The sequence below is a fragment of the Mytilus californianus genome, unplaced genomic scaffold (genome assembly GCF_021869535.1).
Source record: "Mytilus californianus isolate M0D057914Y unplaced genomic scaffold, xbMytCali1.0.p SCAF_4, whole genome shotgun sequence".
Taxonomy (NCBI): Eukaryota; Metazoa; Mollusca; class Bivalvia; order Mytilida; family Mytilidae; genus Mytilus; species Mytilus californianus.
Window position 1 is genome coordinate 78470277 of NW_026262690.1, and position 27311 is coordinate 78497587.

The 27311-nt window shown below is 32.0% G+C and overlaps 1 protein-coding gene across 1 annotated transcript; it reads left to right on the forward strand.

Moving 5' to 3' along the window:
* Positions 1-4442: 4442 nt before the first annotated feature.
* LOC127738572 (fucolectin-like) lies at positions 4443-19218 on the forward strand. Its single transcript, XM_052249864.1, has 3 exons — positions 4443-4759; positions 17166-17399; positions 18977-19218. Exons 1-3 carry the CDS (start codon positions 4552-4554, stop codon positions 19186-19188), a joined length of 654 nt encoding a protein of 217 aa, XP_052105824.1. The 5' UTR covers positions 4443-4551; the 3' UTR covers positions 19189-19218.
* The last annotated feature ends 8093 nt before the right edge of the window (positions 19219-27311 follow it).

A 27311-nucleotide genomic window follows, 5' to 3' on the forward strand; every position in this document is an offset into this window, starting at 1 on the left:
CACTCATTACATTAAAAATAATGGGTAAAAACCCCAATTTGTGAATTTTTATGTGGAGCTCTGTTATATGCTAAATCTGATTAGTTCAGTTTGTGGGGAACCAGTACTGGTAAGTCAATAATATTTGGTGTGTTGTACATGTATCAGAATAACAACATCTCATCAATGGGGATTAGTTGGTCAACAACCTTAGTCATGGTTGTCATGGTCTATTGGCATGTTACAGCTTAAAATTAAAAGGCCAAACCTCAGAAAATAACAATAAGACCTATTAATATTCTGGTGTAAGAAGTTCATCCTTCATTTAAATAAATGCCACCAGGATTATTATTAATTTACATGTAAAACAATTCTAGAGGTCAATAAACAATCTCAAACAATAGACCAAATAAAAAACTTAAAGTACAGCCGATTGCTGAAATGTATTATTACTTTTTTTTAGCAAGACTTAAAATATTATATTTTTCACAACTTTTTTAGCATTGGTTTCACCCTAACCTTTTATTAAACTTGGATTTCATTGTGGCTAGTCTGTAAAAAAGACATCAATTACAAAAGCCAATATTATTGTGACATTAATTTGAGAACAACAAAATAGATATATTTTTTAGGGATATATAATTGGTCATACAATAACATGTAGATTTGAAATGTTATTTTTATTGTGATGTCAGATTTCAATGTCGACTTCAGGAATGGGGGTTGGTTAAAGACTGGGTGTCAATCAGAGTCTTATATATTGATTCAGTTGTGATGGTAAATAGATACTGATAGATAAGTGATAACTTTTTATAGTTTTAATATTTGGTCACCTAATTACAATGATTATGTGGAAGTATGATCTTATTTCAAAAAGAGGGCCACTCAGCAAATATTATTATATTAGTGCATGAACTACTTGCTAGAAACTGAATGTTTTTACCACAACTTTGTATGTTTAAACTGGGATATGTACATGTACATATAATATAAACAAAAAACATGTCTTTTTCAGGACTTCTGCTCCATGTTTGGCATGTTGTTGGTTACATGTATGAAGGAGAATGCTCATGACAGTCCTCTATTACAAAGTATATCACTAGATTGAGCTTTTTGTCCAAGTGAATTATTAAAGTGCCTTGCTTTGAGCTCAGTTCATTGTTATGCAAATGCATTCTTTGTGATTTAAAGATTTGACAGACAACTCACATCTGCACATGATCTGCTGCAAGGTAATATGATTAAAACTGTCAGCAAAAGGAGTTGTACCATCCATTCAATGTTCCCATTTATGGGGATATTAAAGCATTTTATTTGCACTTGAGCCAAACATTTTTTGTCCAGAAGCCAAATAAAAAAAGCACAAATTTACCAAACAACGATACTCGTGCTACTAAAAATATGATGCTACATATGCATGTAGGTGGTTTTGTAACACTTTTTTTTTAACATCTGTGCTGCCTGCTGATGAGTCCTGAGTGTAAATGATCTTTCACTTATACATACCGGTAATGTTCCTTAGTATAAATTATATTTTTCATCCTTTTGTCCTTCAATCCTGTTCACATCTAAAAGAATTTTAATCAGTTTGTAGGAGTTATGAGCATCTCTATTGGAATCTGCCATATCTGGTATATTATCGTTACTATCAAACCATAATATATCTTTAATTTCCACATTTAAACAAAAACTTTTACTAATGATACTGGGAAGATCCTGAACAAATGTTTAGTTTTTTTTTTGTGGACAAACCCAAGTAAGAAATGACCACCTCAAAGGAACATAAATAGAACCATACAAATATTACAGGCATACTACAATCACATCATGCAGAAATGCACCTAATGTGGTCCTCCTCTATTTTTAAGTTTTTGCTGCTATCCCAAATCAAATTTTGAAACTTATTTTATTGGAATAATTTGGCAATCCTTCCAAATCTTTTGCTTCTTTACGTAAATCTCTCCAGCGTTTGAGCACACTCAGCTAGCTGTGTTCCCTTAACAGATCATTTTTTAAAATGTTAATCTATTCGCATAGAAGTTATCTCAAAGTTAAAATGTTGAAAGGAAATCCTCCAATGTAACGTTGCACATGCACAAAATTTATTTTCAGGAATGTACATATTATATACAGGAAGCAATCATAGCACGTTTGCCAATATGTAGATTTGATATTAAAAGCAATGTCTAGCTAAATAAAATCTATGAACGGTCAGCACTGATTTAAAGTGGTGTCTCCTACATGACAGTCTTGATTGACCTGATAATGGTTTACTTTTACAAAGTGTGACTTGGATGGAGAGTTGTCTCATTGGCACTCGTAACACATCTTCTTATATATATTGAACAGTAAAACGCAATATTGAACATAAGACTGCTATTTTCAGTGTTTGGTACAGGTTGACTGTCACTGGGCACAACAGTTCAACATAGAACCCTATGGGGAAAACCAGAGAACTCTTTTTGTCAGAAAACACTGTCGAACATCCAAACATACTATCCACACTGAGCTGTGTCCGCACTTGTGAAGATATAGAAAATATTGTTATGTTTATACTGTATTGTATACACAGATGAATCTTAAGGTTCAATTGTAATGAATAATTTGCATATAAATTGACAGAAAACCGATAAACAATGAAACAATGTGATGATTTTAACGCGATTTTAAAACGATATACGGTGTATTGAATAGTTTAAATGCAAATAAGTTTTAATTAAGCCTAAGGTGCATTCTTTATGAATACTCGTTCATGTAGACAATTTCAATGATGTCTGATAAGTTAAATTGTAAGGTTTTAAAACTATAAACAATTTTATCTGAAGTTAGAAAGATAAGAAAAGCAAAAAGATAAATAATTTAGTCTGCTATAATCTGACTTTAAGGTTTTTCTTCAAGAAAAAAGTCTGATGAAAAACTACCTATTTTGTCTTAAAAAGCATAAAATTCCAAATCTACATTAATGAGCAAGAGCCTAATTTTTTGAAAAAAAAGTTTTTTTTAAAAAGCCCTAGATTTGATGGGGTATATATAATGTGTAATAGCAATTATAAGATAACTGCTATATATATATATAGATTATATAAAAAAAAAACATAATATCTAGTTAGTTAGTCATGATTGCCTGAGTTTCATCTGACATAATGAATAAATTAATAATAAATTAGTGTAAAAAGTATTATTTTAAGTGACTTTTCAAATGCAGATTCTTACAGCTATTCTATAAAAGCATGCAAAGCAAACCTTTGATCAACTTGCTTGCTATGTTTGCTTGGATGTTTGCAAACAATAGGTAGGTGGAGTTTCAGTCTGTTTTATATATACTGGGATTTGATTGGACAATAAAAATTGACATGCAATGAAGTTAATGTTTATTGTCCAATCAAATTCCATTATATAGTAAATAGACTGAAACAGACTACCTACCTTTTGTTTACAAACATCCAAACAAACATAGCAAGCAAGTTGATCAAAGGTTTGCTTTGCATGCTTTTATAGAAGAGCTGTAAATAAATTCAGACATGCACATTGCAACAGGTGAATCGGAATGGTTTGAATTAGAGCAAATGTTTGCATTGGCTGTTTAAACTTACCAGCAAAGTGAAAATATATTCAAAGCGCAACCAAAAAGTGTCGATTTTTATGTTGTTAGATTCCCTTTCTCCAGTAATGATACCTTTAGCACACATATACATTCGTCTATTACAGGTAGTATATAAGGCCAAATGGCAGGTAAATAAGAAAAACAGCTTTCAAATCCGAATCCCAAAAAGTTGTTGTTAACATGACGTGAAGGAAGTAAAATTAAAATCCACCGGGTTTAGATTTTTGTCACATTCTTTTCTTGAATAGGAGGAGCAAAGAGTCCTTATTTTAATGTCATAATTGGGTGTAAGTTCACTCAAGGTGATTAAAAAAAATCACTCTTTCAATTTTTACAATGAATTGGTTGATCATGCGGGTGATTTTCTGACATATCTTCCTGTGTATCCTATTGATAATATCTAAAACATTGTCATTAAGCAGGGTGTTACAAATCTTAAAAGTATCTAAAAAAACACACAAAAATTAAAATTTTGTACAGTAGGATTAAACAGTAGTTTACCGTTTTTCAAATCTTATCGATTGATTGAAAAGATACAAATTAATTAAGAAACGTTATTGATTCCTGTTATTGTTATCTGACAAGATACTAGTAGTCCAACGTGAAGCAAGGAAAGAAAAATGAAGAACAGTATTTTCATTGTTGCCTAAGATCTTGTAATAGTTTACGTCTGTTGTTCTTCATTTTATTTTTGTTTATACAGAAACATCTCAACTCACTGCAAAAACTAACAATATTGTTTCTAGTTCTTTGCATCTGACAAGGTAGGCAAACGTGAAGCAAGGAAAGAACAGGGAAGTCAGTGCTTTTACTACAAGGAAGTAATAATACAAAATATTTGAAAATCAATAACTTGTTGTATTGCATGAAGCAGCTGTTACAGGATCTATTCAGGCCTCAAATTACAGAAGTTTGAAAATAAAATAAAGAACAGCAAGTTATGAACTATTACAAGGTCTTAGGCAATAATGAAAATGCTGTTCTTCCTTTTACTTTCCTTGCTTCACGTTGGGCTACCTAGTCGGATAACATTCACGGGAACCGCTAGCATTAGTTGTTGCAGTGAGTTAGAGAAGAAAGTTAAACAGTTAGATAGAAGAGCCGAAATCAATGCATTGAAGGCAAAAATTGAAACACTTGAAGAACGTATTGCAAATATCGAATATAAGAAAACAGGTACGTAAATATAAACATCATATTTATTTAAAAAAAGCACGGAATACCAATCCTATCATATGATGTTTTTTCTTACACTTTTCCAAATTATAATAAGGTTTGTCATCTTGAATAGTCGTCAAGGTGCATAGAGAGAGAACTAAATGACACGGGGGTGTCTCAACATGGGATTTTGGGTACAGTTGTGCAGCTGGGATTTAAAAAACACCCCCCATTCATATATTGAATAATTGTGAAATCCCTACCTATACATATATTTCACAGCGAAATCATAACCCATTCATATATTTATCGTTGCACAACAAACTGAAAAATTACGACCCATTGATATATCACAATTGGTCAATTACTACCTATTGATATATTTCCTCGGTAAAATTGCACTCCATTGATATATTTGACGTATCAAAAAAGGGACCCATTCCAGCGACACTTATGTATATACCTTCATATAGGAAGAGACCCCCCTGATATATTTGACGTATCAAAAAAGGGACCCATTCCAGCGACACTTATGTATATACCTTCATATAGGAAGAGACCCCCCTGATATATTTGACGTATCAAAAAAGGGACCCATTCCAGCGACACTTATGTATATACCTTCATATAGGAAGAGACCCCCCCCCCCCCCCCTGTGCTAAATGATAACATTTTGTTCCAATAGATGTTATAGAAACTATCTCGACAAAGCATTACGGCGGTGTTAACAAAGAAAAAAAACCCACTTTTGACAATAAGTACTAAATTTGGGCATATTTTCGAACGCTTAAAGACCAAACAGCCTAATGTTTATGCGCATCAACTAACGCAACTTGGTTGTGACATAAAAGCTTTATGACGTTGTTTCTAGCCATGAAAAAAACGTCAAATTATAACGTCCTATTTCGCGTTTTCACGGACTCCGATATCGTGTACGCGTAAAAATGCGTTTTGCAAAAAAAAATTTGGAATTAATCGTCGCGCTAATATCTAGTGAAAATAAAACACAAATGGACACAAAGGTACAACACTCTCATTCTCTAATCTTGTATGATAATAAACGTTCAAATACAAATTTTGCAATTTTCATGTGTGTACATGGGTAAATTTTAATGACTTACGCTTAAAATTTGAACTTTTGTGATTTTCAAAATTGAGCTTTAAGAAGGTTAGGCCGAAAAAAAATGTTCTAGTAGTTTCGATCTACTGTCTACGAAAGCCTATTAGGGTCACAAAAAAAATGATTATCTCGTAATTACGCGATAGTTTTCTCGTAATTACGCGATAATTATCTCGTAATTACAAGATAAAACAATGATTATCGCGTAATTACGCGATAGTTTTCTCGTAATTACGCGATAGTTTTCTCGTAATAACGCGATGATTATCTCGTTATTACGAGATAAAAAAACTTCTTATCTCGTAATAACGCGATAGTTTTCTCGTAATTACGCGATGATTATCTCGTAATTACGAGATAAAAAACTTCTTATCTCGTAATTACGCGATAGTTTTCTCGTAATTACGCGATAATTATCTCGTAATTACGAGATAAATAAAAAAAAATTTGTGACCCTAATAGGCTTTCGTTACTTTCACAGTATGCACGTTGATATTTACTTATTCTCTGGATGATTCGTGTAAAATAATTTCCAATCTTGCAATGAAGATCAATTTTATTTATATTGCTTAACTGACAAAATTTTTTAGTAAAAAATTAAGTAATAAAGGTCCATTGTCTTTTGTCATTTGTTTCATTTCAAATTGTCCTAAGGATAAAGATTTTGCTTGATTTCACTGAAGTTTAAGGCACAAAATTTAAGAAATCAATACTCAGTGAATGTGAATTAAAATTTAAGGTGTATAAAACTAAACATGTTGTAAATTTAACTTATGAGAAAAACAATTGATCCGGGAATAAGATCCAACATAAAATTTTTCACTTTCAAGAAGCTTCAATGACCGGAAAGATTCAAAATAAATTTCGATTTTCAGTACCGGCAATTATATAATAAATATACAACCTTGTCTTTGTTTTAATTTTCAAAAAGAGTAATTTAGATTCATAAGATTTTATACTGTTTTGAGAAATACTTTATAATATTCAACGGAAAATTATTTCTTAGTTTAAATAAAATTGTTGAATTCTAAACTAATTATTAAATTAAAAACTATTTTTTATTTTATATTTACTGTCTGTTGTCTCATTTATTCAAAACCCGTGAAAGAGCAATAACGGAGATCGTAACAGTTTGATAGGTTAAATGCATAATTAAATACTTATAAACCTATAATTTCAATTTCTTTACATTTTAAATATTCAGAAATAATGAATCCACAAACTAGATGCCTTAGTCGGGACATATAATGGTATAACGTAGTCCGCCCGTGCTTCTATCCGTCTGTCAACACAACAGTGGCGAAGGAGTAGACTGAAAAGTGCGCTGGGGCAAACTGCTGAAAGTAACGAGAGAAAAAACACATCTAGTTTAATATAGTCATATAGTCTATAAGTTAGCCTGTGTAATTTTTCATTTTCACTTGTTATTTTCAATGATTTTGCTTATGAGTTGGAGAGGACAAAAACAAACTTTTAGTTCTAAAGTGGAGTAAAAGGTTATTCGAACAATTTTCATTCCGACGGAAGGTGTTTCTGAAGGCTAATTTTGTGCCGCAACAACATGAGATCTGATACTGATACATTCATTTGGTATCTTGTATTACCGGAAAAAAAAGTTGGTGAATATAGTTGTTATGCTTGAAAATTTAAATGTGGGTTTCATACGTCCAATTTGCGATATTGTCAAAAAGTGCGGAAAACTAGTACTATGACGTCAAATTCAATGTTCTGAAGAAAGACAATTCTTTTCTTAAAAACGAATGAGAAAAAAACATGAAAATTACTCATAACTTTTTTAAAAGGTCGGTGACATATACTTTTTTGCTTTGTTTGAAAGAGTACACAAAGCAATTTCCTTCTTGAAATTTTTATGAAAAAATCACTGATAGATATATTTTAATACTTGAAATGTTTTAATTCTTACGTTTTATTTTTTGGCGGGAATGAAATAAATCATATTTTTTAAGATCAAAACAATAAGAATCTTAAACTCTTGAATCTTTAATTGATAGATACTAATCTACTGTTTAATGTGACACAATAATTATGCTTGTAGGTTTGATATAATGGAATTTTGTGAAACTTTAAATAACAAGCAAATATCATGTTAATATTCGAGAAAACACGAAACCGAGGTTGCTATGGTGACAAAACGAAGTCGGTGACCCTCAATTTTTTTCATCATATTTTGTTCCTGAAATCATGAAATACCTTCATACAAAATTTGAAGGAAAATTCACTGGTAGAACTGAATAGGCTGTTTGGTCTTTAACACGAAATGTGCAAAATCGTTGATCGAACATATATAATTGCTTTAAATTTTATTAGATTCAGAGTCTACTACTGTCAGTAGCTTCATTATGAAGACATGGAATGGTTTTTGATCGACAACATATTTGTTAGGTTTGGTAGATTGATATTTCAACAGACAGTCGGTAATCTTATGAATGCTCACTGTGTACCCATATAGAGATTTACAATAACTGTCGGACTCGGAATCCGAGTACGAATAAGACTACCTTTCATACAGGTAAACAGTGGGGGTGATCTTAAAGTCATGTTGCTCTAAATAAAAATAACCACAGATGTATAAAACTATTTTATTACCATGCGCAATTTCTTTGTCGGAACGTAAGGATTTGACTTACTTATCTTAATTGAGTTTTACTTATTTTTTTAACCCAATGGTAAGATTTAATCAGAGGTAAGGGGGCGTTAGTGCGTTAACGCACGCGAACATTTGTTTTAATTCCACAACATTCTTACAAAATGTATGTTTAAAACCTACAACCATACTTATCTTTGTTCCTCTTATCAGGTTATTTTTTGCCGTTCACATTAGAACAAGACAAAATAATAAAACTCCTTCTCATGTTCATTGGTCCGAATTGTTGTCTGTATAAATGATTTCAACGAAAACAGATTTCAAATTTCAGTCTTATAGATCGCTTTATTGGCCACGGAAATAGATTAAAATAGGCAAGCAGTATACAATTATATGATTATAATCATAATAATAGAGGTTATTCCAAATATCATTCTTCAAAGCTAGCTTCTAACTGGTTAAATACAGATAAGAAAACACTTTATGAAACAAACCTAATAAACAATGGTAAATTACGAGATCTATGACATTTCAGCCAACCATTACGCTGTAGACCTCTTGACACTTTTGTCCACAAATCAAATGAAAGGATTTCAAATGTGAACATCTTGTCCTAGTTTTTAATTGTCGAAACAATTTCAAAAGAAACACTGAGTTAATAATATTGCCATAAAAAAGATGAAATATTGTACTTATTTTTCGATGTCAAATAAAGTGTTATTTACAACTGGTTAACCCATTGACAATTAATCTCTCTTTAATTCAACTAAATTAAAAAACGGTAAAATCCCTCACCCTATTAACACTGATGTTTTGATACTACATGTCTGCAATTCCAAACTAGGCCTGGATCTAACTATTAACGATATCGGGCGTAGTCATGTTATAGGGAATGTAAAAAACGGTAAATCGCAGGTTATTGTAAGATTCTTGTCATATCGCACAAGAAGCAGGGTTTATACCAACAAAAAAGCCTTAAAGGGTGATGTAGATGGCATATTCATAACTGAGAACTTAACACAGTATAGAACTGGTCTTACAAAAAAGCTAGCCGACCTCAAGTACAACCATAAAATTTTCGCATACTGGACATCCGATGGTCGCATATTTGCCAAAACAACAGAGAAAAGCACCAAAAAACGTATCACAAACTTTGACGACATAACAGCTCTGGAGACAACCACAGACGGTGACAATCAACAACAATTACCAGATCCATCCCAAGGTACCACCATCAAGAACAGTGATGAGAACCAAAATAATGGCGCATATTAGATAAAAAAAAACAAAAAACAAAAATATTAAGATAGTGTAAATATATGTGTCTATGACAGTTGTTACTTGTCTCTTTAAATATCTCTTATGTACATTAAAATTGCTTCATGTGTTATTAATATTGCTAGCAAATAAATCTGGTATAATTTAATTGTATCAAAAAGCTTAAAACAATTAAAACATCAGAATAAATTCATAAACTCCTGTAACAAGTATAAAATTTACTGCTTTCAAATATTACAATTGAGTTTATCATAGTTGTACATGTAAGAAATCAATTTCAAGTCATGCTATCAGATGTTATATGTATATTTCATACATGTGCAGCTACGGAACACCCCTGCTGATATATTTAAAAGCTTTGACCAAAAATCCAAAATCAAAAGCTACATCAAAAAAGATTTGCTATAGATAATAACATAAAGTAGTGAACAGTTGTGTATAAAAAAAATCCCGCAATTTAAATTTTGTTGTGAAATAATTTTCCCATTTTATGACTCGAAAATGCTTTCCTCCAGTTTATTATTTTTTACAATGTACTTTTATTTTCTTTGTGTATATATCTTTAATACCTTATGACTTTGGATGATGATGTGTGTGATCTACTATTTTTGTGTAACCTGAATGGCAACCTGTCTTTTAAATTGTTTTTATTTGTTGTACTTTTACCTAATGGGTAATTGTATTGAACAATACAGGGTAGCCATAGGGTTATTCAATTCATGTAAATTTCATTTTTCCGGATCAGATAATTTTTGTTACAAAGGAGAACCTTTTTCGGAAATTCTACTTACCAATTGTCGTTGTTCATTTCTCGTCGTCTCCTTGTCGCTTCTTCAGAGCCTTGATCCAAATATAAATATTTTATTCCTTCTGTTTGTGTTACACTTCCTCCTTATAATTGGAAGCGTTGAACAAAATCCCGGTCCAAATGAACATGAAAACGTGTTTTCTCGTGAAACTGATAACTCCATATCAATATGCAATATTAACATTCGTAGTTTACGAAATAAGATTGAGTTCATTCAAAATTTTGCAGAAGAGTTTGATATTGTAACAGTCACTGAAACACACTTAGATCCAAATATAAATAACGAAGAATTAATGATAGATTCATTTTCACAAAATATATTCCGTAAAGATCGTAATAATGCCGGAGGAGGCTTACTCATTTATACAAAAGATGATATATCAGTCACCAGAAAAGGTGTACTCGAAAACCACATTGACGAAACTATCTGGGAGATCAGAGGTAAAGGTCAAACTTTTTTATTATGTTGTACTTATCGACCGGAATGGTCAGGTGTTGAATATTGGACACGACTAAATCATGCTATTGAACTTGGTTATCAGTTTACAGAAAACATTGTGATTTCTGGAGACTTGAATTCCGATTTATTTTCTTAAAATAATAATAAGTTATATGATACGATTCATCAATTTAATTTAAAAAACGTAATTAATAAACCTACAAGGGTAACTGATCACAGTAGTACTTTGCTTGATCCGATCATATTAAGTGATGCTATACAATTTTCTTTTTCTGATGTACTGAATGTACCTGCTGATATCAGTGATCACGATGCCTCTGTTATTTTTTTACAATGTCCAAAGTCCGTAACAAAGTCGTTTAAACGGGAAATATGGTTGTATGAAAAAACAGATGTTGATAAGTTTTCAAATATGTTGAATGCAGTTGAATGGAATGAGCTCTTTTCCAATGTTGAGGAAGTAGACGAAATGGTCACTATATTCACTGAAAAAATCCTAAACATTGCAAGAGAGAGCATTCCAACCAAAACAGTAACTATACGTGGCAATGACAAACACTGGTTTAACAGTAATATCAGAAAAGCAATTCGAATAAGGGATAGATTACGAAAAAAATCAATTAAATCTAAAAAAAGAAACGGATATTAATAAATATAAGAAACAAAGGAATAAAGTGAATAATATGAAGAAAGAAGCGAAAGAAAATTTTGAGAAAAATTTAGAAAATATTATACTAGATAACGCTTCCGATTCTAAGACTTATTGGAAAATAATGAAGATGCTGATTAAGCCAAATAGAGGTTCGAATAACATACCCCCATTAAAAAATATTCTTAATGATGAACGTTTCGAGGAGTTCGCCGATGGAGACGACGAGAAATGCGACATTCTCAATAAGTATTTTTGTTTTATTTCATCGCTAGCAGAAGTTGATGCTCAATTACCCGATTTCGACAAAAAAACTAACAATTTATTGAATGATATAGAGATTAGTACTAGTGAAATTGTTGACATTATAAAAACTATAAATCCTAAAAAAGCGTCAGGCCCGGATGTCATTAGTCATAAGATGCTTAAAATTTGTCCCGAAAAAATTGCAATTCCATTATGTATAATATTTAATAAATCCTTGCAGCAGTGCAAGTATCCATCCAGCTGGAAAATTGCAAATGTTATAGCCTTATTTAAAAAAGGGGGATAGTTCATTACCTTCCAATTATAGACCTATATCACTCATTAGTTGCATAGGCAAAGTCATGGAACGTGTTATATATAAATATGTTTACAACCACTTACAAAGAAATAAGTTAATTTATGAGTATCAATCGGGTTTTCTTCCTAAATGTTCAACGGTTCACCAACTGTTAGAAATATATAATTGCATATTGAACTCACTTGAAAAGAAAGAGATAAGTTGTTTTGTTTTTTTGCGATTTCTCCAAAGCCTTTGATAAAGTTTGGCATGATGGTTTATTACATAAAATGAAGGCTTATGGTATAAATGGAAATCTGTTAAAATGGTTTAGAAGCTACCTAAGTGATAGAAAACAAAGAGTGGTTATCAAGCAATCTTCTTCAAAACTTTGCAGTATTTCAGCTGGTGTCCCACAAGGGTCGGTCCTTGGACCATTACTTTTTATAATATATATTAATGATATTGCAGAAAGACTTATTCCTCTGTGCAGACTCTTTGCAGATGACACGTCGTTCAGCTGTGCGGATCGTGATGCATTGCAGATAGAAACTGTGATAAACCATGATCTGGAAAAGCTGAACGAATGGTCCAAAAAATGGTTAATGTCTTTTAATCCAGATAAAACAGAAATTATGTTATTTTCTAATGTTGAAATCCCAGAAATGAACTTTATATTCAATGATAAAAATATACCTATTACAAATATTCATAAACATTTAGGGGTTACATTTAGCAATGATGCTAAATGGAATGTCCACGTTGATAATATTATCTTAAGCACATCTAAACATATAAATATGCTAAGGAAGTTGAAATATAAACTTAGCAGAAAAAATTTAGAAAAACTCTATTTAGTTTTTATAAGACCTTTATTTGAGTATGCCAGTGAAGTTTGGGATAACATTGGGGTAGGTTATATCAATAAACTGGAGCAATTACAGCTCCAAGCTGCTAGAATAGTTACGGGGTTACCTATATTCACAAGCTCAAGGGTTATTTATGAAGAACTTGGATGGGAAACATTAGCTGAAAGAAGAGAGAGAAGAAAAATTCAAATGTTTTATAATATTCAAAAAAATAATGTTCCAGAATATTTGACAAATTTAATTCCCCCAAAAATCCAAAGTATGACGGTCTATCCTCTACGCAATGGAAATGACATTATTATTCCATTCTGCAGACTAGCATTGACTAATGATTTATTTATTCCATCAACCATACGTCTTTGGAATAATCTTGATAATTCAACTCGTGATGCGGAATCAATAAATAAATTTAAAACTGAACTAAAAAAACTTTACCCTCAGAGTAACATATTTGTACCGAAGCAATATGAGTTTGGAATTCGAAAACTGAATATTATTCTAACCCAATGTTTTGCATCATCCTTAAACTATGATCTATATAGGGTCAATATTATTTCTGACCCTTCTTGCCGCTGTGGTGTTAATCGTGAAGATTCCTATCATTTCTTTTTTAAATGTATATTATATTCAGACATACGAAATAGAATGTTTGAAAGTCTGCGCTGGCTTCCAAAAGATTGTAAAATTAACATAGAACTACTAACCTCGGGTAGTTGTCTTCTTTCTCTAGAGCAAAACCAAACCATTTTCAAAAATGTCTTCGAGTTTATTAAAAGTTCGGAAAGATTTCTAATTGTCTAGATAGCAAACCATGATCGCACACACATCATCATCTAAGTAAAAGTCTTCCTTTTTTTTTGTATTTTTGTTTGTTTAATTTGTATTTTATTTTTTGTTTTTGTTTTCTAAATATTCATTTATTTATTTTATATATTTATTTTTTCTGTATTATTGTTTTCTTTCTGTCTTCACTTTTCTGTCTTTTGACATAAATCCATATATATATATATATATTAAATAGATATACCATTCTATACATGCATGCTCATACATATATTTTGTATTATATTACTATAAATGTTGAATGGAGAAGACTTCATAAGTCTGTTTGACTTGTGTCTTATCCAATTTGTACTTGAACAAATAAAATATGTTTAAACTAAACTCTCTTTAATCATGAAACACTGAACAATTACGTAAAGTATAATGAACAAAACAAAAACAAAATTCGTTTCAGACGCAAAGAGATCGGGTTAAAAGCATATGGTTTAAAAGTGAAAGCATTTCTTAGTTTAGATTATTCAAAACTTTTCTTCCTTAATGAAAATACATTTACTGGGGTAAAATTTTTTATATTAATAAAAAATAATACATTTAAATGGCAATTTTGAACCTCCAGAAAAGACATCTAGGATTTTTGAACTATATAAAAACCCAACAGAGGACCACATGTGGTTTATTTTGCATATAGAAATTTCTACGAAATTTATGAAATTTCTGCCAATCAGTACGGTGTAGACCTCTTGAAATTTGTATCCACAAATCAAGTGATAGGATTTCAAATGTGAACATCTTCTCCTAGTTTTAAATTGTCGAAACAATTTCAAAAGAAACACTGAGTAGCAAACGATACAGAGGAAGGTTGACACAACGTGATGAAAAAACTCACGCAGTACTTTGAACGAAATAATTTAACCAGGGGAATTACTAAACAAGCGATAATCCAACAATTTAATGAGATAGTCAATTTGAAAGCGAGACAAGTGTGTTGTTGACGGGGAAGGGGAGGGGTGCCACAGCAGAGGGCTTGAGATTAATACAAGTTGCTTTTAAAAAAAAAAAGACAATACGTGAACCTTAGAACTTTTTTATGCTATTTATCAATTCAACTAAATTAAAAATTATATCTCAGTGCTTTCATGGCCATGTGAGTGGAGGATGATATTTTCTTTTTAAATTATTTTAAATCATGACAATATGAGAGTGGTGTTAATTATAAAGTGAGATGAAAATAAAAAAGGAATGTGTCCATGGGACATACATGATGCCCCTGCTTGCATATCATATAAAATTTTAAAGGGACATAACTGAAGAACGGTAAAAGTGACTCTACCCAAATTTGTAGTTGATCTGACTTTTGTGGTAATAGGTATTGTGTATAAGTTTCATAATATATGATTGAGGCAAACTTAAATAAGAGAACGGAAACTTTTATGTTTGAAAAGGGCATAACTCTAGAACAGTAAACGTTACACAACAAAAATTCTAACTTGATCTGTGTTTTGTGGTAATAAGCATTGTATATAAGTCTCATATCATTTGGTTGAGGAAAACTAAAGTTAGAGAACGGAAATAAAAAATTCAGCAATTTTCATTTGAAAAGGGGCATAATTCTAGAACGGTTAAAGTGACGCCACCAATTTCAAACTTGATCTGTATTTTGTGGTAATAAGCATTGTGTATAAGTTTCATAACATTTGTTTGAGGCAAACTTAAGTTAGAGAACGGAAACCAACTCAGTTAAGGGTAAAACGTAATGCCCCACCGCTACGTAGGGGGCATGAAAAGGAATTGGATTCCCAGACGTATACTTTCTTAAAGAATGATAATGATTCAAAACATGGACACATGTACCTTCTTTTAAAAATTCATAAAATAAATCTAGACATAATTAATGATACATTGCGAACTGGTCAGATAGTAGGAGACATTAAATGTTCCTTACCGACCAATTATCAATAAGTGTAACTCTCCCACGAGACGCATTGAGAGATTTCTTGATCTAATTATAAAACCATTATTGAAGAGGCTTAACTAACTTTTACATTCGAGATACAAAAGATTTCATTAATAAAATTGAGTCACACGAGGTCAAAAAAAAAGCATATAAACGCATGCCAACAAGAATACCTTGCGAGGTAGTAGTTGGGAGACTTTTGAAAGGACCCATGCTTAAACAATTTTAAGCAAAAAATCCCGAAATCTGATAAAATTCTGAATTTATAGGCAACAAACATTTATTTAGTTAGCAAAAACGGTTTAAAGTCTTGAGATTTATTACGTATGTTGATTGAAGGAACCGCATTTCATAATAATTTTTAATTTTAAAACACAATTTCATAAATTCAGATATATTTATTAAAAGAATAGTGGTCTCATTATATTATGTATTTTCAATCTTAATTCTTATATTGATATAATTGCTTAAACAAATACCCGAACGTAAGATCAAATACACTCTTTTTCTAACTTTCCAATGTTTTCAGAATCTATTGTATGCTTATTCAGTGTAAAAATCTAGAGTTAATTGTTTTGTGTACTTTTCTTTTTTTCTTTTGCATAACATATTTTTTAAAGACCTCATGAAAGATTACCATGCATTTGTTAAATCTATTTCCTTATTTAAAAAAGTATATGATATATTTTTTATTATTAAGAATATGATTATTTCCTGGGAATATTAACAAACAGTCTTTATTTTATATGTTTTATTTTCAGTTTTTGAAACGAAAATTTTTGTTTATCTGATTTGTCAAAATGACATGTGCATAAAATTTATTGTTACAAATCAACAAATCCCAAAGCCTACTAGAACTCATTATGTAGAAACCACAACACCATTCATATCTGGCTCTGATGTTCGATACCATAGGTCGTTAAATCTTGACCATTTAACTTTCACTTGTTTATCAAACGTTGCAACTGTCAACTTTGCTCAAGTAAACACTTACGATGCATAAATATAGCTTTAACATACATGTTTGAAAGTGGTAACATGTTCTTTGTATTTGATGTAAGATATATTATAAATATAAGTATCCGCTGGACCCGTCTTTCAAAATATGTGATGTTTTATTAGATTTACTTTTAAAATAAACATTTAATAAGATTAAATTTTAGAATATACATATGCGACCCTCGAAAACCGGTATTGTTACAATAAATACAGAACTATATGTGAAATACACCCAACATTGTGTTTTTTTCAAAATCAAGGGCCCTAAAAATAAACTAATCATACCTTCTCAATTGAGTACTGAACTCACTGTAAGCTTACAATATATATTTTAACATTCCATTTTGTTATCAAGGATCGTGTGGTAAGAAGAATCTAGCATTAAATAAGAAATGTGGACAAAGTTCATATAAGGATGGATCCGCATGTGGTTTGGCTGTTGATGGGAATTTCAATACCGTTATACACACAACATATTTCTGGAAGAATAATGCTTGGCACGGCGAAACTAACCCGTATTGGTGGGTTGATTTGGAAAGCAGTTGTGTGGTAAAACTAATCAAAATATACAACAGAAAAGATTGTTGTGGTAAGTTTTCTATAAAATGCAACTATTTGGGGCGTTTGACCTTGTATGAGAAATCTCGATATGAATGATTTTAAGTACTCTGTCTTGACTACTAGTATATGGCAAACACGATGATTTCAATTAATTTTCATATTAATAATTTCATATATAATTCTTGAGTTGTAAACATACCACATGCCCCAGCTCATTGTGTTTCCCAAATGATACTAAATTTCATTCTTTATTGCAAGTTTACTACTAACTTTTACTGCTTCAGAAAGGTTAGAAGAACGAAAAAAAATGTTTTTTTTTATTCTAAGGCCGCCATTATGGATAGGTTGTTTTTACAGTGTGTCAATATCTCTACTTTATTTTGACATTTTACTTATTCCCAGGAATGTCAATATCAAATCATTAAAATATTGAGAATCGAAACGAAGAATGTGTCAAAGAGACAACAACCTAACAAAAGAGCAGAAAACAGCCTAAAGCCACCAATGGGCCTTCAACGTAGCGAGAAATCAATGTGGAATAAACAAACACACAGCAATACGCAATATTGCCGACTTTTGTCACATAAAAAGATAACTGTATTGTATTTGAAGTTTGACCTGCGTAAATTGTCGCAAAATGAGTTTACCTACCTAGCAACCAGGTAAACGGATATTTTTGACAGTAAAACAATATTTTACGTAAACCAAGCTTCAAATACAATACGGTTATTTATATTCTAATGCAAAATAAACAATCAGTCCATTTTCGTCGTCATTATTTTGATGTAAAATTTTCATAAAACGAAAATTCATCTTATTGTCAACTTAACAAGATGACGTCATAGGTACGCTTCCGGTGTCAAACGAAAACACCAGTCGTGTACGCTTCAGTTACGCTTCAAACTGTTATAAAATTTGACAAAAAGATGACTTTTTAGGTGAAAAATGTGAGTTATTTGTTTCTTATTGAAGAAATCACATGTCATTACATTCCAGAATTCAAAATGTCGGCTTCCCTTAGTTACAGACAGGTAGATTCCGAATTGTACGCTAATCATCATCCAATCAGAACCATTGATACAAAACAAATTGCATTTTAATTCCGTATCTTTGGCAATCTCTGGCACATAGTTCATATCCGTTATGTACGTGCTTCTTAAAATACTTCACTTAATACAAGTATTGAGTGAAGTGTTACGTAATATAGAACGGAACGGAAAAAGATCTCTGCGCCGGAGATTGTTTCTTTGGAACTTATTTGGTGTGACATAAGAATAGTGAGACGACTGGTGCATGATTAGCAGAAGATGTTTACAACTAGTCAAACCTGACAAGAATTTGAATATCGGTATACTAGCTTCATATCTAAAATGTACAAACATGATCATGATATTCAATAAGAACTTAGACTTTGGAAAATTAAGTTTCAAGAATTTTTTTGAAAACAACAAACAACTATACTTTATTACCGTGGCCATAACGATATTAAACATACACGTATAGAGGAAGTACAATTACCTCAAGAAAAAACATGAAACCGTTGCCATTTTGAATCCTACTTATTTATTTTAATGAATGATTTGTGTGGTCTATATATTTTTGTAGGTAAAAGATTCCGCAATGTTGAAGTTACCATCGGAAATTCATTAGCTTATATGAAGTTTTGTGGGTATTATAAAGGAACAGCTACAAAAGGAGAAATAATATCTATGTCCTGCAGAGAACCAATGGTAGCACGTTACGTAAAGGTGATGATGAAGGACCAGAATACAGAAGATACAATACTAAATTTTGCGGAAGTTCAAGTGTTCTCTTAGAAAATAAAAAAAGTATCTGAGATATCTAAATGGAGTTTGGTTCTTTGTGTATTTTGTTTCATTGACAATAACCCCACACCTCTTATATTCATGACTTCCTTTTTGTGATTTCCTGAAAAAATTTCGGGCTCATAAAAAACTCATCTTACCAGGCTTAAAATTGTGAACGGCAGACGTGCGTTTCATCTGCAAAAGATTCATCAGTGACGCTCGAATTTAAAAAAGTTAAAAAGGCTAAATAAAGTACGAAGTTGAAGAGCATAAAGCAAATGCTTTGTCATTTTGTTTTTCCTTTCGTCTTCTTGTCCAATACAAATTATTTCCAGATGATAACTTAAGAACCCCTGGCTTGGTTGGAATGCTACTTACACAGATGGAAGATATATAGAAGGGGACAAGTCTGTTTATTTGAGATTAATAGGTCAAAGATAAAGTCACTGTTACTTAAAATAAAAAAAATATATAAAATATGGTTTCCGGATGGTATCTTGAGTTTCTCTTGCTTGATTGGATTGAAAAATATTCAGATGAAAGATATATGGAAAGAAATAACCTCATCTTATCAGATACCAGGCTTAAATTGTTTAAAGCCAGACGCGCGTTTCGTCTACAAAGACTCATCAGTGACGCTCGAATCAAAAAAGTCATAAAGGCCAAATCAAGTACGAAATGGGAGAGATTTGAGGACCAAACTTTCCGAAAGGTTTTGCCAAATGAAGCTAAGGTATTTTATTCCCTGTGTAGAAAATTCTAAGTATTTCGTAAAATTCTAAATTTTCATCAGGTAAACAGTCAATTTATAAGTATGACCATAAGGTCAATGATACAGTTACAAAATATATATTTTTACAAACATTTGGTTCCAGATGGTAAAGTTAAGTTTCACTGGAATGATTGGAATGAAACTTGTGCAGATGTAAGATATTAGAAAGGGAAAGAAGCCTATTGAATTAATGTCATCCGATTAAGGTCAATATCACTGTTACTATGTAGCAACATTCAGGCAGCGTCTGTATATAGATAATAATCTCCAAGTTGATAATATATTCCAGAGTTTGCATTTCCTATCATGATTTCCATGATAGAGTGTTGCTTCCTACAAGGAAGCTATTAAAGCAATGGTTCCAATTAATGAAGTTGAAGTCATCCTTTCGAAAATTTTACGGACGCCATAACGAATTGACTCATGTGGAGCAGGATCTACTTACCCTTCCGGAGCACCTGAGATCACCACTGGATTTTGGAGGTGTTCGTGTTGCTCAGTCTTAAGTTTTCTATGTTTTGTGTTTTAAGATTTTTGTTTGTCTTTTGTTAGTTTTTCGGGTTTTTTTGTCAGTTTATAATCCTTTGTTAATTTCCGCCTCTCTACTTTACTAAAAATAATAACATTTTTTCTCTCGAAAATCATGTTTCCGGATGGTTCCCTTGATTGATTGAAATGAAGCTCAGATAAAAGATATAGGAAAGGGAAAGAAGCCTATTGGTTTGTTGGTCAATGGGTTGAAGATCAATGTCACTGTTACTAAAAAAATAATTTAAAAGTTTGTTTCTGGATGGTAATTTTAGTATTATTTTATGGTGTATAAAAACACTTGTATAGATGGAAAATATACAGAAGAGAAAATCCTATAATTTTTAGATCAATGGGTCAAAGATAAAGGTCAAAGTTGATAAAGATAGACTGAAAATCATGAAAAATTGTTTGCAATTTGTTGTTTCTGGGTTATGTTGGATGTTTATCAAACCTATACAAATTGTTGAAGAAGGAAAAAAGGTAGGAAGCCTATGGTTTTAGGTCAATAGGTCAAAAGTCAAGTCATAGTTGCTCAGGATAGCTGTAACTAGTATGAAAATTTGATTTTTAGTTGAAATCTCCTAAATACATCTTTTTATTTTTCTTGCACATTTTTACTTGGCATGTACCTCCAGCCAGTGTAATGGGAACCCCTGGCCAAAATCAAGGGCCCAGAAGGTGTTTGGTATAAAAAGACTTTGGAGGAAGCATTATAATAACTCATCTAAGATACCAGGCTTCTTATTCGGTATTATGATATGACGGCTATTCAAAAGCTTATAAAAATTGAATAAGAATCTTGAATCAGAATTTCTAGATGAAATGTCTCAAGATATTAATTTTAAATATTCAGGAAAATTATCAGCCATTTGTCCCTCAGGACTGGCAAACTAGTCTTGTACATATAAAACAAATATATAATATCAGCTTTCTTACTCTCTTCGTTATTCTTTACATGTCATCAGATGATGTAAATTATTTTGAATAACGATAAAAAAAAATATACAGGGGGAATCAGGGTAAGTGGTCGTCTTAAGTGAAGAATTGCATAACTTTCCGTAAAGGAGTTTGCAGAAAGTAATGCTTATGTACCGATCTATTACATATTAACTCACTTACTTGCCTTCTTGTAGTCAATTTGAGCACTTCGGTAATTCCAGTATATAGATATTGTTGATGGCATAAGACAAACAAATGGTACCACGTACCCCAAAAAATTGGGACACCTTTGTATAAATGTATAGCTGATCTTTGTCGATATATTAAGTGCTCAATTTTGTAATAAAAACTGTGGAAACATCGACTCGAAAAAAGTCCTGTCAAATTGAATCTAGATTTAGCTGCATTTGCTAATACACCTAACTAAAACATCTGAACTACTTTATTTTTATGCCCCACCTACGATAGTAGAGGGGCATTATGTTTTTCGGTCCGTCCGTCCGTTCGTCCGTTCGTTCGTCTGTCCGGCTTGAGGTTGACATTTTTGGTCGCTTGAGGTTAAAGTTTTTGGTCAAGGTAGTTTTTGATTAAGTTGAAGTCCAATTAAATTGAAACTTAGTACACATGTTTCCTATGATATGATCTTTCTAATTTTAATGACAAATTAGAGTTTTGACCCCAATTTCACGGTCCGCTGAACATAGAAAATGATAATGCGAGTGGGGCATCCGTGTACTATGGACACATTCTTGTTTAGAATTTGTTTGTATTCATGTTTGTTAGAATATTATGCCCTAGTTGAAACGATGAGACGTTCGATTTCTTTCATTAATTTTTGTGTAAATTATTTTTCGTTGTCAAGTATAACATGACATCATAGAACAAGGACCTGCAACGTGACGGTGTGTGACGTGGTTCTAATATTAAGATCAGTCGGTTTTTTTTAAGTTGATATGAAATAATCATTTGCTATTCATAAAATTATCCTATTTTGACAACTTTATAGAGCATATTGAGTTATTTCTACAATATTTTCAGAGAAAACTACACATTTGTGATTGGAATGTTAACACAATTTTTATGAAGTACTAAGAGTTGATTTATTTCGATTACTTACAATTAAATTGAACATAAAGTGCGACACTGCTCCTGAGACTGGTGCTGACCTTGAATTTTTCCCCGCTGTCAACGCGTCGCAGATGTCTTACTTTTCAAATTTTAATTTTAAAATTAAGAGAAACAACTCCTACAAAACGACTTTACTTCAAAAATTAAACTTAGGCCTATGTGTGCATACAGATTCTCCTTACGTGTAACGTGAGGCTACACAAATTGCACCTGTTTTGACCTTTTTTCACCTGCGTTTATTATCCATCTTTCACGTTACTAACGTACCCATAGGGGACATGGGGCCAATGTTCTTGACATCATAAACAACTATAACTGCTTTTTTTCTCCTAAATTTAATTAATTTGCATCTTGTCGTGTGGTGTTGGGTTGTTGTATAACTGTGGTTAATAACACATCTCATTTTAATGATAATTGTCAGGAGACGCTGTAAAAGAAAGACGGATAATACCGAAGGGAGAATCAAAGGGTTGCCAGTTTTGAGAGACGAATTATATCAAAGGGAGAATCAAAGGGTTGCCAGTTTTGGGAGACGGATGATATCAAAGGGTTGCCAGTTTTGAGAGACGGATGATACCAAAGGGAGAATCAAAGGGTTGCCAGTTTTGGGAGACGGATGATACCAAAGGGAGAATCAAAGGGTTGCCAGTTTTGGGAGACGGATAATACCGAAGGGAGAATCAAAGGGTTGCCAGTTTTGAGAGACGGATTATATCAAAGGGAGAATCAAAGGGTTGCCAGTTTTGGGAGACGGATGATATCAAAGGGTTGCCAGTTTTGATAGACGGATGATACCCAAGGGAGAATCAAAGGGTTGCCAGTTTTGGGAGACGGATAATACCGAAGGGAGAATCAAAGGGTTGCCAGTTTTGAGAGACGGATAATACCGAAGAGAGAATCAAAGGGTTGCCAGTTTTGAGAGACGGATTATTTCAAAGGGAGAATCAAAGGGTTGCCAGTTTTGGGAGACGGATGATATCAAAGGGTTGCCAGTTTTGAGAGACGGATGATACCGAAGGGAGAATCAAAGGGTTGCCAGTTTTTGGAGACGGATAATACCGAAGGGAGAATCAAAGGGTTGCCAGTTTTGGGAGACGGATGATATCAAAGGGTTGCCAGTTTTGAGAGACGGATAATACCGAAGGGAGAATCAAAGGGTTGCCAGTTTTGATAGACGGATTATATCAAAGGGAGAATCAAAGGGTTGCCAGTTTTGGGAGACGGATGATATCAAAGGGTTGCCAGTTTTAAGAGACGGATGATACCAAAGGGGGAATCAAAGGGTTGCCAGTTTTGGGAGACGGATAATACCGAAGGGAGAATCAACGGGTTGCCAGTTTTGAGAGACGAATGATACCAAAGGGAGAATCAAAGGGTTGCCAGTTTTGGGAGACGGATAATATCAAAGGGAGAATCAAAGGGTTGCCAGTTTTGAGAGACGGATTATATCAAAGGGTTGCCAGTTTTGAGAGACGGATGATACCAAAGGGAGAATCAAAGGGTTGCCAGTTTTGGGAGACGGAGTATATCAAATGAAGAACCAAAGGGTTGCCAGTTTACCTGCCGAAGGTCAGTGGTTCTCTTCTTATACTCTGACTTTCTCCACCAACAAATAGTCATAATATAGCCGAGAGAGCTAAGTGTCGTTAAACAACAACAAGCAAATGAAAACTAATGCTTTATTGTACCGACAGTCATTTTGAATTTCAGATACACAACATGATGGAAATTATATGTAAAAAAAAGCTTTGGGAATTCAACTTGATAAACGTATAATTTAATCAATGATAGACTTTTGCACTTTCTAATCATATATAATTCTTCATACTTTTCTTCCGACTCTTGTACAAAATCGGGGATTTTTTTGAGAACCTTGACCAAAATGGGTGATGTCAAATATCTGTTCATGTTATACAACTGTGGACACAGATCGGTGTGGATAGTGATAGTTTGGTTTGTTTCGTGGTACTTTATGACTTTTATGCTGAAGTTTGCACGATATGCATGATACAAATAAATAGGTAAAATATGTTATAAACAATTTTGAGATAATTTTCCAGAAGTTTGTTATCCATCTTATTTCATAAATAAAAAACTTTTTGAATGAATTGAAAGTGTTAAATAATGAATACATGTATATAAAAAACGGATTAAACACCTAGAAACATATTGCAGTTTCATAGCAGTTTTCTGGTAAATAAATATTTGGATCTGGCGGAAATTTATTTTTAGTTCAAATAAAAATAATAAACTGTCGAAACAGAGATATGTCTTGCTTTTTTGTAATACAGATAGTATATTGCAAATTCAAACTCAGAAAAGCAATAAAATCTGATTTTTTTAAAGATAAATATGTGTTCTTCAGCAAAAATCAAAAATGTCAATCTATAAATAAATCCAAATCTATTTAAATACTGAATAAATTTAAATGAATCTAAAAAGAACTGGCTACCATAACACCAAATTCTTACAATACTAAAATTTTAGGTTAGCATTAAACATAGGCAATCACTGACGATGTTTCCGAATTGGACAAGGAACATTTAAACAGTTTTAGTTATCATCCGGATCCTAAAATAACTTGTTTACAAATGTAGACGCTCATTGTACATGTTGTAACTGTTTGATAGCAAGAAATTGCATTAAACCATCAGTTATAAAATGCAAGTTTATTGCATGGACAATTCATTTTATGTGGGGTTTTTTTTATATGTTTTTCAACAGACAGAAGACATTTACATGGGTACCAACTGTTTTCCTTCTCATTTTTTTTTCATTGAAGGCTGTCTCTTTTGAGTGTTTTGTGAAGAAAAATGAGATTAAACTCGCTCAGTTAGTTAATCTTATTATCCTCTGCATTTATAGATGATGTTAAATGTTTTACGGATATGGCAAGTTAATCTCAGTCAACGACATTAGTTTTCACTTGGTGAACTTTCCGTTTATTTGTTTGTGCATTCCAACAATACATCATATTTAATTTATCGCAGTGTGTTTCTCATGACAAGAAGGTGTTTTCTACCTGACCGTCAGGATTTAACTATTCTTCTATTTAGTCATTTTTTTACAAAAGAAAATACTTCAAAATATCGCTGTTTAGAAAAAAAAGGATATTTGACGTTGGCGGCGTTACTGTCGGCGCCTTGTTTATGATGTAAACGTTGCCATCTTAGTAACGTTAAAGATGTCTTCAATCAAGAAGATGTATTTCGCTCTCATTATTTTAATGCTTTCGGATTTGGTTGTCTGCCGTCCGATAGATTTCAACAAAGTAAAGGATCGTTCAATGATTAAATGGGAAGTGTCTAGGTAAGAGTATACACTTTTAAGTACTAGTAAATGGCATAATTTCAACCATAGACTTATTACGATATATGAGTACTGTTTTCTTGATAAATATGAATCAAAACTTAATGATTTTTGCTAAATTTTCTTTGATAAATAATTGCATTCTGAAAAAAAAACAAAAACAAACCATTGTGTTGCTTTGTGTGTTATTAATATTTTTTTTGCATTTTGCATTTCTTTTCTACAGCTCCAGTGTTTTTGACAAGTTACAGTATGTGCTTTGTATCCTGGCAACGTATTTCATATTTACCCTTATAAAGGAACAGTTGATCTACTCAAAGTTACTGAAAGGTTTGTAACTAGAATATAGTTTTACGGTTGTAGTTGAAAAGAAAGGATATGGCTTTTAATTAACAGAATCTCAATTAAACACACTTGATGAAAGCGAGAAGACAACCGCTTTATTGACGTTCGTCATCTCAAAGTCACACTTTTGCCTTCAATAAGGAGAAAAGGCTTACATACCTTATCAAAGTTTAAGAAGGTACATAACGCCGCTATCATTGCATTGAATTCTTTGCTATATGTCAAAAATTAAACATGTGTGCATCGAAGAACTTAGATGCGGGGTAATATCAATGTCAACGAATAAAAAAACTATATCAGTCAAAGAAATCGTACAGTACTGTCATAAGACAATAATTTTGATGTTGTGCCTTTTTTTAATTTTTGTTACAAGTTTTATTTTGGTTTATTTGCAGAAATGAGAATTTTACAAAAAGTTACAAAACATGGACAATGGCAAATTGATGAGTCTAATGACGAAATGAATGGTAAGTTATCAGGTACAACATACAAAACAGACACATAGTTGTTTTATAACACATTTTCCTCTAAATTAAGATTTAACAAAAGTTTAGCTTGTCACCGATAATTTTTTCAGTTTGAAAATAATCTATTTTTTTTTTAAATATAAAGAAAAAAATTAAGCTGCTTCAGTAACTAACGATGACTTCTGATCGTAAGATATTTTTATGTAAAAAGCCGCTTTCCATATTTTTAGTCTTTTAAACATTCGATGGTTTTTAATGTTTTGTTTAAGTTTGGTTTTTCAATGGCAAACTTTAAATATTTGTTGGTACATTTAAACTTTTAGTCACGAGCGTACCTGATATAAAATTAAAGATGTGGCATGATTGCCCATGAGACAACTATCCACCATAGACCAAATGACGTGGATTTAAGCAATTGTATGTCGCCATAAGGCCTTTATCAATGGGCAAAACCATAATCAGCTATAAAAAACTTTGGGACATGTGCAAAATTAATCCAGAAATACGTTTTAACTACGCCTTTTCATTAAACTATAAAAAAAAAAGTTCTATCAAATAGTTAGTTGGAGAGTGCTTCATAATATGAATAAATATGTTTTTAGTTTGACTCGCCATTAAAGTGGTAAGTTTTTTAATATTGC